The sequence below is a fragment of the Oryctolagus cuniculus genome, chromosome 2 (genome assembly GCF_051225735.1).
Source record: "Oryctolagus cuniculus isolate XC-2025 breed Fujian yellow rabbit chromosome 2, ASM5122573v1, whole genome shotgun sequence".
Taxonomy (NCBI): domain Eukaryota; kingdom Metazoa; phylum Chordata; class Mammalia; order Lagomorpha; family Leporidae; genus Oryctolagus; species Oryctolagus cuniculus.
Genome location: NC_142868.1, coordinates 59,564,589 through 59,584,225, shown reverse-complemented (window position 1 = coordinate 59,584,225; position 19,637 = coordinate 59,564,589). Strand labels below are relative to the sequence as shown.

The window sequence follows — 19,637 nt, the reverse complement described above, 5'->3', positions numbered from 1 at the left end:
ACACCGGGTTCTAGTCCCGGTCGGGGTGCCGGATTCTGTCCCAGTTGCCCCTCTTCCAGGCCAGCTCTCTGCTGTGGCCAGGGAGTGCAGTGGAGGATGGCCCAAGAGCTTGGGCCCTGCACCCCATGGGAGACCAGGATAAGTACCTGGCTCCTGCCATCAGATCAGCGTGGTGCGCTGGCCGCAGCGCGCCGGCCGCGGCGGCCATTGGAGGGTGAGCCAACGGCAAAGGAAGACTTTCTCTCTGTCTCTCTCTCTCTCACTGTCCACCCTGCCTGTCAAAAAAAAAAAAAAAGCCACCTATCAGAAAAAACAGATTTGTCATTTTGAGACTGGATTATTTTACTAAGCATAATAGTCTCCAGTTGCATTCATTTGATTGCAAGGCAAGTTTTCATTCTTTATTATGCCTGAGTAGTATTCCATGTATCACATTTTTCCTTATACAGTCATCAGCTGATGAACATGTGGGTTGATTCCATATTTTAGCTATCAGAAACTGAGCATCAATAAACATGGGGGTACAAGTAACTCTTTCATATGCTGATTTAATTTCCACTGGGTAAATTCATAGTATGCAGATGGGTCATATGGAAGAATTATTTTGTTTTCTGAGGAATCTACCCTTGTAGTTCCACTAGTTTCCATTCCCACCAACAGTGGATTAGGGTACCTTTTTCCCCACATCCTTGTCAGCATTTATTGTTTTTTGATTACTGGATGACAGCCATTCTAACTCTGGCAAGGTGAAACCTCACCATGATTTTAATTTGCATTTCTCTGATGGCTAGCGATTCTGAGCATTTTTTCATGTGTCAGTTGGTCATGTGAATTTCATCCTTTGAAAAATATCTGTATCCTTTGCCCATTTCTACTGGATTTTTTTTGTTGTTGTTGTTGCATTTCTTGAGCTCTTAATACATACTGGATATTCATCTTTTATCAGTTGCATAGCTTGCAAATATTTATCCCATTTTGTCAGATGCCTCTTCACTTTGTTGAGTGTTTCCTTTGCAGTGCAGAAGCTTACTTGCTTAATGTAATTCCATTAGTCTGTTTTTTGCTTTTATTGCTTGTGGTTTTGAGATGTATTCCAAGAAATCTTTGTGCCAGTATCTTGCAGAGTTTCCCTGATATTTTACTCTAGTAATTTGATTATATCAGGTCATAGATTTAGATCCTTGAATGACTTTGAGTTGATTTTGTGTTGATTTTGTATATAAGGGGTATTGTTTTATATATTTCTGCTTGTAGAGATTCAATTTTCTCAGCACCATTTATTAAAGAGGTTGACCTTTCCTCCACAAATTGATTTTAGCTCCTTTGTCAAATTAGTTGGTTGTAGATGTGTGGATTAATTTCTGGGGTTTCTATTCCATTTCATTGGTCTACATGCCTATTTTTGTGTCAGTACAAGGCTGTTTTGATTATAAATACCCTGCAGTATTTCTTGAGATCTGGTATTATGAATCTTCCAGCTTTGTTTTTGCTGTTTGATTGATTTAGCTATTTGAGATCTCTTGTGTTTCCATATGAATTTTAGCATTGCTTTTTCTGGATCTGAGAAGAAAGTCCTTGATATTTTGATTTGGATTACACTGAATCTGTAATTGCTTTCTGTAGTATGGACATTTTGATATTAATTCTTCCAACTGATGAACATGGAAGATTTTTGCATATTTTGAGTCATTCTTTCGTTTTTAATAGAAAGCTTTAATTTAATAAATATAAATTTCAGAAGTATAACTTTTGGATTACAGCAGTTCTTCCCCCCTTACTTGCCCACCCACTCCCAAACCATCCCACCTCCTACTCCCTCTCACATCCCACTCTTCATTAAGATTCATTTTTAATTATCTTTATATACAGAAGATAAACTCTATACTAAGTAAAGATTTCAACAGTTTGCACCCACAGAGACACACAAAGTATAAAGTACTGTTTGAAGACTAGTTTTACTGTTAATTCTCATAGGACAACACATTAAGGACAGAGATCCTATATGGGGAGCAAGTGCACAGTGACTTCTGTTGTTGATTTAACAATTGACTCTCTTATTTATGATGTTAGTGATCACGCAAGGCACTTAACATGAGCTGCCAAGGCTATGGAAGCCTCTTGAGTCCACAAACTCGGACATTATTTAGACAAGGCCATAATTAAAGTGGTAGTTCTTGCCTCCCTTCAGAGAAAGGTACCTCCTTATTTGATGGTCTTTCCACCGGGATCTCACTCACAGAACTCTTTCATGTAGGTCATGTTTTGCCACAGTGTCTTGGCTTTCCATGCCTTAAATGCTCTCCTGGTCTTTTTAGCCAAATCCAAATGCCTTAAGGGCTGATTCTGAGGCCAGAGTGCTGTTTAGGGCACTTGTCATCCTATGAATCTGCTGTGTGTACTGCTTCCCCTGTTGGATCATTCTCTCGTATTTAATTCTATCAGTTAACAGCAGACACTTGGCCTTATTTATGTTAGCCCTTTGACACTTAATCCTATATTTATGATCAGTTATATACATAAACTGATCACTTTAACTAGTAAGATGGAAATGTGTACCTGCCAATGTAATGGGATTTGGATACCCAAGGCAGATTTTTAGCTTTACCCTTTGGGGTAAGTCTGAGGGAATGTGTGCTAAACTGTACATCTCCTCCCTCTCTTATTTTTAACAGAGATCAATTTTCAATTGGATTTAAACACCTAAGATCCAATGGTATTAAGTAGAATAAGAAAATACAAAAAAGTTTTTCCTCAACAGTCACCCTATTGACAAGGGCTGATAGTCATTACTTCTCACAGTATCAGTTTCACTTCTACAGGTTGCCTTTAAGGTGCTCAGTTAGTTGTCACAGATCTGGGAGAATATATGATATCTGTCCCTTTGGGACTGGCTTATTTCACTCAGCATGGTGTTTTCCAGATTCCTCCATTTTGTTGCAAATGAATGGATTTCATTTTTTATTCCACTGTGCAATATTCCAGAGTACATATCCCATAATTTCTTTATCCAGTATTCCATTGATGGACATTTAGGTTGATTCCATGTCTTAGGTATTGTGAACCGAACTGCAATAAACAATTGAGGTGCAGATAGCTCTTTTATTTGCCAATTTAATTTCTCTTGGGTAAACTCCAAGGAATGGGATGGCTGGGTCATATGGTAGGGCTATATTTAGATTTCTGAGGTATCTCTAAACTGTCTTCCATAGTGGCTTTACTAGTTTGCATTTCCACCAACAGTGGATTAGTGTGCCTTTTCCCCCACATCCTTGCTAGCATCTGTTGCTTGTTGATTTCTGTATGAAAGCCATTCTAACCGGGGTGAGGTGAAACCTCATTTTGGTTTTGATTTGCACAGTCTTGGTTCAGAAGCTTCACACAGTCACAAACTCCTAGCCACCTGTTATTTCTCCCTACCAGAGTCAGGAGTCTCTGCTCAGCTGATTGCTGGGTGCAGACACGAGTTGGCAGAGCTGTTATGTATGTCCAAAATGACGCCTGCTCTATTGGTTTGTATGCCTTTGGAAGGTGATTGGAAAGAGAGAAGTAAGCTCCCTCTCCACTCTGACATCTTGGAACTGCCGATTCATTCTTTCTTTAATGTTTTTTAATTTTATTATGGGATCTTTAACATACTTGGTTAAATTTATTCCAAGACACTTTATATTTTTTGGTAGCTTTTGTGAACAGGACTGATTTTGAGAGTCTTTCTGCAGCCAAGGCATTGTTTGTGTAAACAAAGGGTATTGATTTTTGTGTGTTGATTTTATATCCTGCAACTTTACCAAACTCTCTCATGAGTTCCAATAGTTTGTTAGTGGAGTCTTTGGTTCTCTCTATATAGGATCATGTCCTCTGCAAACAGGGATAGTATGACTTCCTCCTTTCCAGTTTGTATCTTTTTATTACTTTTTCTTGCCTAATGGCTCTGGCTAAAACTTCCAAAACTATATTGAATAACAATGATGAAAATGGGCATTCTTGTCTGATTCTCAATTTTAGTGGAAATGCTTCCAGTTGATCCCCATTCAGTCAGTATGATACTGCTGTGGTTTTGTCATACCTTGTTTTGAAGTGTTGAGGAAAGTTTCTTTTATACCCAATTTGCTTAAGTTTTTTTTTTAATCATGAAATGATATTGAATTTTATCAAATGCTTTCTCTGCATCTATTGACAAAATCATAGTTATTATTCAATTTGTTAATATGATGTATCACATTTATTAATATGCATATGCTGAATCATCCTGCATACTGGCAATAAATCCCACTCAGTCTGGATGATCTTTCTGATGTGTAGTTGGATTTGATTATCTAGTATTTGATCATGATTTTTCTATCTCTGTTCTTCAAGGATATTGGTCTATAGTTTTTCTGTGTATCTTTTCCTGGTTTTGGAATTAAGATGATGCAGGCCCCATTAAAGGAGTTTGGGAGAATCTCCTCCCTTTCATTGTTTTGAATAGTTTGAGAAGAATTGGATTAGTTCTTTAAAAGTTTGGTATAATTTGGAAGTGAAGCCATCTCATCCTATGATTCTTGGTTGGGAGGATCTTTAGTACTGATTCAACTCTGTCTTGCTTATTGGTCTATTTAGGTTTTCTATGTCTTCATGACTCAGTTTTGTTAGATTGTAAGTGTAAGTGTACAGGAATTTATCCATTCTAGATTTTCTAATTTGTTGGCATAAACTGTAGTAATTCCCAATGATTCATTTTATTTCTGTGCTATCCATTGGAACATTTTCTTCATCTCTGATTTATTGTTTTGGGTCTCTTTTTGTTTTCTTTTTTTTTTTTTTTTTTTTGTTAGTTGGGCCTATGGCATATCAATTTGATTTTTTTAAAAGACAAGCTCTTCATTTCACTGATCTTTTGAAGTATTTTTTGGCTCAATTCTTTTAATTTATTCTCTAATTTTAATTATTTCTTTCCTCCTACTAATTTGGGGTTTTGTTTGTTCTTGTTTTTCTAGGTCCTTTAGATGCATTAAAAGATCACTTATTTGATATCTTCCCTATTTTATGATGTAGGCACCAATTGCTATAAACTTCCTTGTAAATACCCCCTTTTTGCTATATCCCATAAGTTTTGATATGTCATGTTGTCATCTTCATTCATTTATAGGAATTCTTAAGTTTTCCTTTTGATTTCCTCTATGATCCACTGTTTACTCAGAGGCATGTTGTACAGTGCCCATGTGTTTGCACATTTTTTACAGATTCTTGAGTTGTTAATTTCCAGCTTCATTCCATTGTGGTCAGAAAAAATACATGGTATGATTTCAAATTTTTTGAAATTTTGATACCTGCTTTGTGGCCTAGCATATAGCATAACTTATAGAAAGTTCCATGTACTGATGAAAATAATGTGTATTCTGCAACTGTGGGATGAAATGTTCTGCAGGTATCAATTACATCCATTTGGTCCATAGCATGGATTAGTTCTCTTGTTTCCCTGTTGATTTTCTATATAGTTGATCTGTCCATTGATTAAAGTGGGGTGCTGAAGTCCCACATTTTTATTACACTGGCGTCTATGTCTTATCTCCCTTTAGATCTATTAACATGTTTTTTAAATAGTCTGGTGCCCTGGCATTGAGTGCATATATATTTACTATAGTCACATCTTCCTGTTGAATTGGTCCCTTAATCATTACATTATGTCCTTCTTTGTCTCTGTTAACCATTTTGTATTAAAGTCCATTTTGTCTAATAGTATGAAGGCTACACCAGCTCTTTTTTGCTTTCTGTTAGCATGGAATATCTTTTTCCAGACTTTCACTTTCAGTCTGTGTGTATCTTTTTTGCTGAAGTGTGTTCCTTGCAGGCAGCAAATAGATGGATCTTGTTTTTTAATCCATTCAGCCAATCTGTATCCTTTAATTGGAGAATTTTGGCCATTTACATTCAAGGTTATTATCTACGAGTAGCAACAATGTCCTGCGATTTTTTCATAAATATTCCTATAGTTTGCTTTGGATTACCTTTGTACTTTTACTACGAGATTTTCTGCCTTCACATTCTTTCATAATGATGACTACCATTCTGTTTCTATGTGTAGCACATCTTTAAGAATTGTATGTAAGGCTTGAGTGTAAGGCTTTCAATTTGTGTTTGTCTTGGAAAGTCTATTTCTTCGTTATATATTAGTAACAGCTTTGCTGCATACAGTATTTCTGGATATAGTGACACAGTTTTTTTCTTTTGTGACTTAGACTATGTCTCTCCAGTCTCTCCTAGTCTGTAGGGCTTCTGATGAGAAATCAGTTGTTAATCAAATTGGGGAACCTTTGAAGGTAATCTGCTATTTCTCTCATGTACATTTTAGAATCCTGTCTTTATGTTTTACTGTTCAAAGTTTGACTATAGAGGCTGGTGTTGTGGCATATAGGTTAAGCATCTGCCTGCGATGCCAGCATTGTTACGGTGCTTGTTCAAGTCCCAGCTGCTCCACTTCCAATCTAGCTCCCTGCTGATGGCCTAGGAAAGCAGAAGATGGCCCAAGTGCTTGGGCCCCTGCATCTACATGGGACATTCAGAAGAAGCTCCTGGCTCCTCTCACCTTGTTCCTAGAAGGTGGCATCTCCTCCAGCCCCTAGCTGCAGGAGTCACCAGTGGCGTCCTTGATTGCTGCTGCATGTTCATACTGTCCACACTGCATCAAAGCATCTCGCTTCTTTCTGTAGAATTTCCACTGTAAACTTCTCTCCAAGTCTCCCCTGGGAATGCACTTCCTTCCTTTTCTTCTGTTACCTTCCTATGGTCAAACTCACCATATCTTTCCCTATTCAGCCATCTTGGATTCCTCTTACCACATGTTATACAGCCAAACTTTTCTTCTTTTAAGATTTCTTTATTTATTTGAAAGTCAGAATTACACAGAGATAGGAAGAAAGAGAGAGAGACAGACAGACAGACGGGTGTGTGTGTGTGTGTCTTCCATCACTGGTTCACTCCCTAAATGACTGTAATGGTCGAGGCTGGGCCAGGTCAAAGCCAGGAGCCAGGAGCTTCTTTCAGATCTCCCACATGGGCACAGGGACCCAAGCACTTGGGCCATCTGCTACTTTCCCAGGAACATTAGCAGGGACCTGAATTGGAAGTGTAGTATCAGGTCTCGAACCTGTGCCTATATGGATGCTGATGTTGCAAGCAGTGGCTTTACCTGCTATGCCACAATGCTGGCCCCTAAACTTTAATTTTTAAACCCTCAGACATAATGTAAATTTTTTATTAGGTGAAAGTTGGTTGGATAGATAGAAAGTGAATTATCAATTTATCATAGGTAACCTAATACGCTGGACACTTTTTTTCAAAAGAGAGCTAAACGATTTTTAAAAATCTCATTCACATTAACAACTTGCTTCATTATTTCCATATTGAACTAACATGTTCCAAGTGACAAAAGGCAAAACCTAATCTAGAACTATCATTAATTAATTTCTTTTAAAAATTTGATGCCTACAAATTTGGATTTGAATTTTGCCAAAGTAATCCAGGATGGAGCTCCTGACTCCTGGCTTTAGCCTGGCCCAGCTCCCACCAATGTAGCCATCTGGGGAGTGACCAGCAGATGGAAGATCTCGATCTCTCTGTTCCTCCCTCCTTTTCTGTCACTCTGTCAAGTAAATAAATAAATGTTTTTTTTTAAAGGTGTCTTTGCATTTATGTAAAAAATAATTTAGGTGATAGAAATCATATAATCAAGGGAATTAAAATTATTTTAGTTAATAGTAGCAAATCTGATAAAAGGATACATAATGTATTCTATCTGAGTTTGGGTTCTAATCTCTCTGAGCTTCTCAGCACCTTCCCATATTGACCACCATTCTCCTTTCTATAAATTTAATTTCTCCTTTTCTATCAGTGCTGGCTTTTTGGTTTTGCTTTTATTTTTTTATTTTATTTTATTTTTTTGCAGTATATAAATAAGCTCAAGTTTCTGCATTTGAAGGAAAGAAAAAAAAACAACACCCAACAAATTCATTTCTTATCCAGGTGCTTCCCCTCTAGCACTCTACTAATTTTCATACCAGCCTAAGCTATTTTAGCAAGGATGCTCAATTGTATTTCTGTTCCCTCACTGATCACTTATTCCTCAGTTCTGCTATCCAACTTCCATTTCTACCATTCCACTGAAATAGCATTTTCGAAGGTCACCAATATCATGTAAGAATACATGAGTATGTGTAGAGTCAGTGTTTAATATGCCAGGAAGAAAAATTTGGGAGTTTATTGGTTCATTCATACATTCTACAAATACCTCTTTAATGCATACCATAAAGCCAGATGCTGTGTTATGTGTGTTTGGAGGCATAAGTGAACAAAACAGACTCCTTGTCCTCCTTGGAGGTTGCATTCTAGCAGGTGGAGAAAGACTTTTAAATAATAAATTTAACAAATAAACCTGTTGTGTTTGAATGTTCTCAAGGGCATGGAGGAAAAAGAAGGCAGAAAAAGTGAAGAGATATGAGGCATATGAAGTGGAAAGAAGGGGTACCATGGCAACATTAAGCAGGGTGGTCAGACTTGGCCACTCTGAGAAGCTGACAGGTGCAAAGTCTTGAATTAAGGAGGACATGTGAAGTCTGAGGAGTCTTACTGCAATACCAATTTAAGTGTTCCACTTTCATCCCTTAATATTATTTAAAAATAGAGAAATAATTTTAAAAATGCTTATAAGCTACCTTAACAGCTGGGTGGACACCACTGTCAAAGAGAGCTTCATTTTTGATGATGTTCCCTACTCCAGGCAACACTTTTTGATCCAGTAGCACATCACATAGCATTCGACCTTTCTGCTTTATTATTTCAGTTTCTGCTCTTGAGAAACTAAACTTTGGTGAACACACATCTAATTCTTCCATCATTCTTATTCTCTGTTGGCTTTCCATTGAGTTTCTATAGAAAGGAATATAAAAGACATTGATTACAAATCTTGCTACAGTTTTACAAAGCATTATTTAAGATGAGTTTTGAGCTAAATATATAAACTCCTTATGGTTACCAGAGTATAAGAAATACATGAGCAAACAACAGAGAACCTAACAAATTCTATTACTAGGCGGCTCTTTTAAAATGAGCTCTTGCCAATTGTAAACTACTCATTTATTTATTCAGCAACACATATGATATCCCAAACTAAACTGTGGATCTAAGCTCTGTAGTTTTGCAGCAGCTGGAATCCTTTTTTTTTTTTTAATTTTTTTTTTTTTACCTGAGTTCTACTGATGAGTCAAAGAAACAAATCAAATCTTTGGTGAGCTGCACTTCAAAAACAGGAGGAACTCCATTTTTGTTTTTATACTCAAGTGGATTGATCTTGATGAAACCCTTCATTCCAAAATGAATCCTGAAACAAAAGCAAACTCATTTTTGAGAAGGAGATAGTATATCATGTATCAAATTTTTTCCCTTTTTTTGTATTGTAAGTAAACAAATGTTAGGGTAGCTCCTTTAAAGAGAAAAATGGTAACTATCATTGTATATTTTCTTATAGTTTTATATCTTTATAAATCTAAAAGATGTGACAATCAGTTTTTTTCTACCCACAAATAAAATAACTTCCTAGAGAAATAAGCAGCCCCCCAACAATAAGCCCAAGAAAACATATCCTGTTCTTCTCTTGCAAGATGAAGTATCTTTTATTCACAGAACAGTCTAGCATCTCTTGGCATTTTCTCAGATTGAAAGGCTTGAGATAAGGCTAAATTTAAATTGGCTATAGTGTGGGTTTTTATAAATTCTATAAAGCCACTAACATTCAAATTCCTTATTTCTAGCCACAATGAATTGGAAATGTCTTCCCACTGCAAAATAATATCTACAGTTTAAGACGTTCTTTTCTTTCCCACTGCTTTGTGGAAGGATGAAATGAAACAATTTTTTGTAAAATCTTATGTTATCCAAAGAGAGAGAGAGAGAGAAAAGTCAAATACTATTGTCTTCAATTCTTTTCATCTTCTTTTACCTTTCTATGTAATGGAAACAGAAGATTTATAAATATTTACAGTTAAGTTTAAAACCACAATGCAGTGGTGAAAAATTCATAACCTTTTAGATTTTATAGGATTTATTAGCATGTCCAGTTTTTTTTTTTTAAAGAAGCGTTTTTGTGAGACCTCTGGTAATGAAGATCAAAAATGATTCTCAAGATGAAATACTGTGTTCTGCCTTTCAAATCCTTCTCCTTATAGCTTTGCTGAGTTAATAAATACGGGTCTTTTGGCAGCAAATGTTACTGCTCTGCGTTACTAATTCCAAAGCACCATGTTCTAGCATTGTACAAGGTTAACCAATCTAACTTTAAAAATGTGGGTTTTAAACTCTGTGTGCCCTACTATCAATCATAAATGCATTTTACAGGCCTCATAGTTCTTGACAGGAAAAATGTGTGCCTGTAAGTACTCCATAATTTAGCTTATGGAGGTTCAACCCCAGCGAAAGGTGTACAACTGTCATGCCCAGAAGCCATCATATCTAAAATCTTTTCAGTACATGGCTCATAAAGTAGATGCTAAATCACTTTTTATAATGAAGCCACATCCACATCAAAAATTTCAAAGGTTGAGACCAAATTCAAATGCACAAGTAGCTCTAATCATAACCCTAAATAAAATAAATATGCCTGTCTTACAAATCTATTCAGTTTAGGGGAAAATGTGCACTAGAAAACTATTTTTATTTATTTTATTAAATAGTTCAATTTTAAAATAATCAAGCCACAATAAACCATCAAATTTTGTGTTTATTAAGCACTTTTTAGCTTAAAATATATCAGTATCATACAAACATTTGTGTTTTTAACCATAAACATTTATATTGCTATAAGAACTGGGATATTTTTGTTATACACCATGTAACAGGCCCATATTACAATCAGGAAAGATATTTAAGAGTTTCATATGTTTCTAAAGATTCATCATAATTAACTTTAGGAAAATTTTATTAGATCCTCATTTATATCTCTTGGTTTTCTCCGATCCTTCTACTCCCAATCCAAATGAATCTCAGAGTCCATTCACTTTGCATAATCTCCATGCCAGCCACAGTTGCCTGTTCTGAGGGTGGTCTTTAAGTCAAATCAGATTGGTCTGTATCTCCTCCTCTGATTGAGTACTCTGGAAACAGTTGATTCAGGAATGAACACCTGGCCCAGGCTTGATTTATTAGTATCCAAGCTGGATTCATCACTTCTCTGGATGAATATATGGATGAGGGACACAGAGTGTTGAATTTCTTGTTAGTATTTGGAAATCTGAGAGCTGTCTATGGGAATGTTTCCACATGGCAATGGACACCAGAGAAGCCAAGGAAAATTTCTGCAGACAGACTATAGCAGATTTCAATGAGGAGCAGAGTCAGGAAGTGAAAAGAAGGGCAGGTGTTTTTCATAGCAATTAAGACATGGCTGGAGATGCCTACATCCAGTGTTACAGTGCTTGGGTTTGAGTCCCTACTCTGCTTCTGATTCAGCTTCCTGCTACTGTGCACTCTGGGAGGCAGCAGGTGATGGCTCAAGTACTTGGGTCCTTGCCAATCACATGGGGGAGCTGGATGAAATTGCAGGCTCCTGTCTTTTTTTCTGGCCCAGCCTTGGCTGTAGCAGCTATCTGGGTAATGAATTAGTGGATGGAAGAGCTCACTCTCTTGTTCTCACTCTCTCTCTCTGCTTTGCAGATAAAAATGAAATAAATAAAATTTTTAAAAAATAGTGTCCTATTGGCTTTTAGTCTTTGTTTCAAGTTCTTCCTGAAGCCCACTTGTATTAGTTGCAAGATTCATAAGATACCCAGTATTATAATAATTATTAAATTTGCTTGAGTTGGGTTTCTGTCAATTGTAACTAAAGTAACAATATAAAAATTATGCTCAAACTAAAAATTGAGTTGATGGTGGGAAGATTCTTTCAGTTGGAAATAGCTCCCAAAAACAAATTAATAAATAAGCTCCACTCCTATTTTAAATATCCCACACTGTTTTAAGCTAATCACCATGAGTATCATCCAAACATCCTTATTAAGTAGCATAAGTAGCATAAACAACAGTAATATCATAGGTTCCTGTTGAGAAGCTCACATTGCAAATAAAGCAACTGCTTAGGAAAATTATCAAGAGGTCATAAATGCCCTAAGAATAAAAAGGAGGATAAAATGGTGGAATATATCTATGCTGGAAGGAGTATAAAATGGAGGAATATAGTAATTGTAAAAATCCATGCTGGAAATTCAAAGGAAGTTCTTTGAAAAAGAAAACACTACTTTTGCTTAGAATACAGAAGACTGAACATGAGTAACGCTCTAAACCTAACAAGAAAAAGAGGACATGATTTACAAAATCATACTCATATTTTCTTGGGGCCATCTGAGACAAAACATTGGCATCCGGGTGAGCTCAATTCCAGAGTGATAAGCTCCTCCGAGGACTATAACACAAATAGTTTCACCTATGTCAGCACAGGAGGAAGAGAGACTATCATAAAACTGAGTCAGACAGAAACAGCTAACATTTTCAACAAACTTTTTCTTTTTTTAAAGATTTATTTATTTTACTTGAAAGTCAGCCTTACACAGAGAGAGAAGGGGAAGCAGAGAGGGAGGTCTTCCATCCACTGGCTCACTCCCCAATTGGCTGCAATGGCCGGAGCGACACCGATTCAAAACCAGGAGCTTCTTCCAGGTTTCCCATGCGAGTGCAGGGGCCCAAGGGCCTGGCCATCTTCCACTGCTTTCCCAGGCCATAGCAGAGAGCTGGATAGGAAGTGGAGAAGCCAGGACTTGAACCAGTGCCCACATGGGATGCTGATGTTGCAGGCGCCGGCCTTACCCGCTACGCCACAGCCCCGGCCCCTCAACAAACTTAATGAGTATGGGCTTGTGTGATAGTTAAGAACATCTCTAGGGAAGAGACCAAAAGAGCCACCTTTGGTGACATGACACCTGTCGTCATTCAATTCTCTCTGCTTCTTGAACAATTCTCTCAAATGAAACAAAAGTCTTAAGCTGTTTTAGCCAAGGAAGACAAAGAAAGAAAAAGCTGTCAGGCTTGAAGGAGGAACAGGAAGCTCCTCTGCCCTCGCAGTGGCTTTAGCACTGAGTAGCAAGCATAAGCAGTTCCCTTAGGGAGGGCCAGGAAACCCTTCTACCACCAGGCACAGGCCAAGGTGGATGAGATAAAGGCAAAATCCATCTGTCCCTAGTGGTAAGGCAGGAAATCAGCATTGGCACAGAATCCTACACTAACAAAAAAAAATCTGCTACAACTGGGAGACAGGTAGGGAACCCAAGAACACGCACAGAGGTAAGATGGAGTTTGTCATAGCGAAGAGAGAGCCTGCAACCCTGGGGTTCATGTGTATAGGGACCACTCAAGACTAAAGCTGATCCAGAAGAAATAAGAGCCTCCATTACTCCCATCATGAGTGTTTCACTGAGAAAAAGCGGTGACAAGAGTATGGAGAGACTCCCTCTGTGACACAAATGTGCAGGGTCTGCTGGGAGCTGAGGGAAGTGCAAGATCACAGGAAAATCAGGCTCAGCCACACCAGGTCAGAAAGTAGCAGTAGCAGCTGGAAACTTCTTACTAGACTCACTCAATCCCCGCACTAGTGATCTGAACGAAGATGCGTAGCCATTTCTGGGCTTAAACTATTTAGCTCAGGCTCTTGTCATATGACATCTGTAGTTTTAAGTTTTCTTAATGAACTGACCCCTGTTTCGTTATTTAATGCTTGTCTCTACCCTGGAAATGTTCCCTGATTTGAAGTCTATTTTGTCTGATATCAGTGTAGTACTCCAGCTTTCTTTTGATTTGTGTTTTCAGAGTAGTCTATTTCCATCCTTTCATTTTAACTTATTTGTCTTAAAATTTCTGTATTTATTTATATTTCTTGAAGATTGCCTATAGTTGGGTCTTACTTTTTTCTTCACTAATCTCTGCCAATTAATTGGTTACACAATTTACATGTAATGCAATTATCCATGTCCTTTGAATTAAATATATCATATTATTATTTGCTTTTATTTCTTCCATCTGTTTCTTTTTTCCTGTTAATATCTTCTTTTGGATTGAGTATTTTTTATAATTCCATTTTATTCACTACCAGTTTATATCACTTGATAAGAAATTCTTACTAGTTGCTCTGGGATTTTCAGCATACATTTTTAACTCATCACAAAGCACCTGTTTTGCAATATTATTAAAGTGGTGTCCTTTCATTTCCCTATCCCTGTTTCTGACTGCCACATCTAACTGGAGTTACCTTAAAAGTGGCATCAGAGGAATTCCACAAGGGAGTGCTCCAAACCTACCTGAGAGGGGGCCAGTCAGGATTCCAAGAAAAGAAGCACTAAATACAAAGATGATTAATCCAAAGAATTTATTAAGGGAACTCACAGACTGCTGAAGTTTATCCTCATGATGGACAGCAAGAGGAAGGACATGTTCTCCCTAGGTATGCCTGTAGTTAACGAGGACAGGTTCCGGAGTTTATATGAGTTTATATGAGGGAGTAAGTTCATGGCTAGTTTCTTTCAGTGTTTTGGACGATGATCAAAACACCTTTATCAGTGCCTGGGAATGTTCAAGGATCCAGCTCAGGTTCAAGCCTGTGAGAAAAACCTGCAGCTGGCTAGGTCATAGAAGAGTCAAGGCAATCAGATTTTCCACTGAGACACAGACAGAAAGTAGGGGGAACAGAGGTCCTCTACACTATAGTTGCAGTTCATTTACTTCTGTATATATTACAAACACATTGTTACTAGGTTTGCTTTATAGATAATGAAATTTAAAAGAATCTTTTGTATTTATTCTCATGGTCCCTCTCCCAGTGTTTTTTCTTTCTGCAGATTTAAATTTAAGATTTTTTTCAGGCCGGCGCTGTGGCTCACTAGGCTAATCCTCCACCTGTGGCGCCGGCACACCGGGTTCTAGTCCCAGTTGGGGTGCCGGATTCTGTCCCGGTTGCTCCTCTTCCAGTCCAGCTCTCTGCTGTGGCCCAGGAAGGCAGTGGAGGATGGCCCAAGAACTTGGGCCCTGCACCCCATGGGAGATCAGGAGGAAGCACCTGGCTCCTGGCTTCAGATCGGCGCAGTGTGCTGGCCGTAGTGGCCATTTCGGGGGTGAACCAATGGAAAAAGGAAGACCTTTCTCTCTGTCTCTCTCACTGTCTAACTCTGCCTGTCAAAAAAAAAAAAAAAAAAGATTTTTTTTCAAATATTTCTTATTAAGCATATTTTTTCAAATATTAAAAACTTAACTATTTATTTTTTTATTTGAAAAGCATAGATGGCTGGTGGTGCTGGGGCTCACTTGGTTAATCCCCCGCCTGTGGCACTGGCACCATGGGTTCCAGTCCCGGTTAGGGTGCTGGGTACTAGCCCTGGCTGCTCCTCTTCCAGTCCAGCTCTCTGCTGTGGCCCAGGAGGGCAGTGGAGGATGGCCCAGGTCCTTGGGCCCTGCACCCGCATGGGAGACCAGGAGGAAGCACCCAGCTCCTGGCTTCGGATCAGCGCGGTGCTGGCCACAGAGGCCATTAGGGGAGTGAACCAATGGAAGGAAGACCTTTCTCTCTGTCTCTCTCTCACTGTCTATAAATCTCTCTCTGTCTCTCTCTCAATGTCTAACTCTGCCTGTCAGAAAAAAAAAAAAAAAAAAAAAAAAAAAAAAACCAGAAAGAAAAGCAGAGAGACAATGTAGAAGAGGAGGGAGAAGGAGAGAGGGTGAAATGGTATTGGGGTAGAGATCTTGCATTTGCTAGTTCAATCCCAAATGCCTACAACAGCCAGGACTGGGCCAAGCCAAAGTCAGGACACAGTAACTCCATCTGGATCTCCCACTTGGGTGTCAGGAACCCAAGTACTTGAACCATCAACAGCTGCATTCCAGAGTATTAGTAAGTAGGAAGCTGGATCAGAAGTGGAAATGGGACTGGTTTGTTATTGCTATTGTTTTTGTATGCCGATTTTTGTATCCTGCAAGTTTACTGAATTCATTTTTAAATTTAAAATTCTGACTGTTATTACATTCTTTATGTTGGACATACTTTTTTAACTTTTATATTGGAGTTCTACTGGTGCTGGATTCTCTTAGCTTTTTTGTTTTATTTGCTTGAAAAAATATTGCACATTTAAGCTTTGTGGTTTTTTTGGTGGGTTTAGAATTCTGAGTTGAGAGATTTTTTTTTCTTTTTGCTATCTAAAGATGCTTCTCTGCTATCCTTTGTCTTACCTACTTTCTGATGAGGAGTTCAATTTTAATTTTGCACCTTTATACATAATGTTTGTCTTACTATAGTTGCTTTCAGAATTTTGTCTTCACCCCCCCCTCCTTTTTTTTTTAGCAATTAGCTAGGTATGCATGAGGACTATCTTTTTTAGCTTTCTATATTTTCTTGATGAGAGCTAGCTTGGAATTCTGGAAAATACTTTTATTATTATTGTTAGGTTAATAAGCATTTAATAAGTAGAGAAGACAGGTTTTATACTTCATTCTGCCATGTAAATTTCCTTAATAGATGCTAAGGATATTCATATAATTTTCTTTTCACAAGTCTAAAGGTTCTTGATAGGCTCCATGGACCATGTGACCCAGATGGAGCTTCAGTCTCCTGGATTCAAACTGGCCTAACACCAGCTGTCTCAGACATTTGGGGAGTGAACTAGCAGAAGACAGATCTGTCTGATTCTTTCTATCTGCCTTTCAAATAAATTGAAAATAAATAAAATAAAAATTTAAAAAAAAACAAGATTATATTTGGTAATAGGATTACAAATGTATTATTTTACATCCATTTTTATTATTCAATTTGCTCATATTTGTTATACTTATAAGAAGAAATTAAAAGTTATTTTTATCTTGTTTTAGTTAAAAATCTATTATACAGTATTTGGAAATAGTGTGAGTTCTGAACACACATAACACAACTGTGCTAAAATAGATGTATATCAAATACTTTTTAGTATTCTGTAGGCACTTGAGCACTTGGATACATCATTTACTAACAGAAACAATCACTCTGTAATTCCTATTTTCCTGAAATGTGGATATTTACTTGGCAGATTCTCTCACACAGGGCTATACCTGTATTCTACTTTCATAAATAAATGAATTCCAGAAGATTCACAGCCTGCCTTGTGAGGTACACATATATCTAAGGCCTAGGAGCAACTTTGTAAAAACTGGGTATTAAGTAAAAGCTATGAACAACCTTTAAATATGTTTTCTGCTATGTGCTCTCTAAAATGCATACCAGTCTGGTGGGTAGAAAACAGAAGTCAGAAATGAAGACTACATTTCTATCTCGTGCTTACAGACTTGCAGGCCCACAGAAAGATCCCATGTCCTTGACAGAGCCATCCATTCTCCTAAGAAGTGTAGGATGGGAGCACATTTTTCTCAAGTTAAGTTACACTATAAAAGAGGATAGTTGATTCTGGTTTTTGAGTTCACATTCCAATAGATCTGACACTGACCTTGAATTGTTGCAAATAATAAATGTTGAGGCAGGCAACTGAAAGAAAGCAAGCTACTGCAGTTTTAACCCCCCTATATACCAAGATAGGTACTCTCTTGGGATGGTACTAGTTCACTTAGTTTGAAGAAGAGAGTGCCCTTGTTTAGAAAATCCTGGAACACTTAATGGCTGTTATACACTGAGGAATGATTCCTCTCTTATCAGTCTGGTGAAGAATTCTTGATAAAACCCTCCCTCTCGTCCTACAGAAATAAATCTGTACCTAACATCAGAGAATCAATAACATATCAATGCTCTCAGCTATCATGCATGGATTCCACGGTGTACTTTCCTGTCCAAAGCTCCAAGTTTTCAATCACATCAATCTACTACAGCAGTAATGTAACCTGCAATATATCATTGCTGCATGAACCAGTAGGCATATGCTGATGTTATCAACTGCAGGCTAGGAAAAAAACGTAAGGTGACAATGCCGCCCAAGGACAGCAGCTGCTGACAATGAAGAGAACACCTCAAAGGAAAAGCAATTACACAAACCCTGAAGTACTCTAAATACACAAGATGCAAAAAATAACAATCATTCAGTTGTATAATTTCTTTTTGAGCATTATTCACCTTCTTTTAGAAAGCATGGGTCTACTAACAGGTCTCTTAAGAAGATGATATCTGCTGAATAGCTTAAAGAAACACTAAAAAATATCCAAGGAAGTAGTACTCAGTCTTTACAGGTTGCTAGATTTTAGACCAGACTCAGAAAAGACAGATTGAGACTTCATAGACATATTAACATAGAGCTTTTGCATGTTCCTGCAAAAATTAAATAGGTGATCTGCATTGCAGTTACATAAATTGTTCCACTTTTTGATCAGTAAATCAACAAAGGTGGTAAACTTCTTCACCTTTGCCAACCCATGAGCCACAAATTTCCATAAGAACTGTGAAACAATGGAGCATCTCTTATTTCTGTGGAAAGTTTCTGAATTCTATAAGCTTTTCCAAATTCTGTTCAAGACTACAGAGAAAGACGGAAGGCAGGAAAAAAAAATCTAGTGATACATTTAAACCAAACTAGGGCCTGTCACAAATATAAAGTAACTGATGTCACTGAATGCAATAAACATTCGGTGAAAACAAGGGAGAACGGTGGTGAAGAGAGTTTGTGAACAGAGATGTGTTGCTCTAATACATCTTGGGAAGCCCTTCTAGACTATCAGTTTTTTTAAGGGAAATAAATTGACGAGGCTCCCAGTAATAATGACATCACAATTTATTCTTGTGCTGTTTATTGCTTTCCATGATAGAATTTCAACCTTTTATAATAGAGCTCCCTTAAAAAATAGACTACTTTCTATATGAGTAAATGTGACACCCAGCAAACTGCAAGAAAAGCTTTCTACACATCTTGAAACACAGACAGATAAGATGTATTGTAAAGATTTATCTTACCGTACAGCTTTTGGCCCAAAGTACAGGAAGAGCTCCTTCCCCAAAGTTTCCACACCACTATAAACATATCCATGGAATTGTCTTGAGACATTCTGGATGTAATAATTATTATCATTCAATGCAGAATCCTAGTAGAAAATATATATGTACATGTAAACACACAAACGCTAAATAAAATGACAATTTAATTCCTAAATGTATTTATATTACTTCAGGTCCAGGTACATTCCAATGAGAAGAATAATCTCCAAAAGTTGAGTAACATAATCAGCTATTTACATACTTTTTGTCAAATTACTATGCAATCATTTAAAAAGACAGCAATCAAAAAATTAAGTGAAGAAAATAATTGGCAGACAATCTAAATGCATTTCTTCTAGTACCATATAGTCCTGCTTACAGGAAATAAAAACAAAGGAAAAACAATGTATTTTAAAACTTAAAACAGGAATAAATTTCTTTCATTTACAGAAATACAGACCAGTTCTCTGAAAAAGTGTTTCATAGAAACAATTTAAAATGATGGATAAAGTATGAAATAAGGGGCCAGAACGTGGCGCAGCATGTTTTGCCGCTGCCTGTGATGCTGGTATCCCATATGAGTTCTGGTTTGAGTCCCAGCTGCTCCACTTCTCATTCAATTCCCTGCTAATGTGTCTGGGAAGGCAACAGAAGATGGTCCAAGTGCTTGGGCCCCTGAACACATGTGGGAGACTCA

General features: G+C 37.5%; 1 protein-coding gene across 1 annotated transcript in view; it reads right to left on the bottom strand.

The window, feature by feature from the left end:
- Positions 1–19,637, bottom strand: part of NEIL3 (nei like DNA glycosylase 3) — a 61,002-nt gene that overhangs the window by 22,163 nt on the left and 19,202 nt on the right. Inside the window, 3 exon segments of the mRNA XM_008250076.5 lie at positions 8,688–8,901; positions 9,218–9,352; positions 18,920–19,047. Coding sequence (XP_008248298.3) covers positions 8,688–8,901; positions 9,218–9,352; positions 18,920–19,047 — 477 coding nt within the window.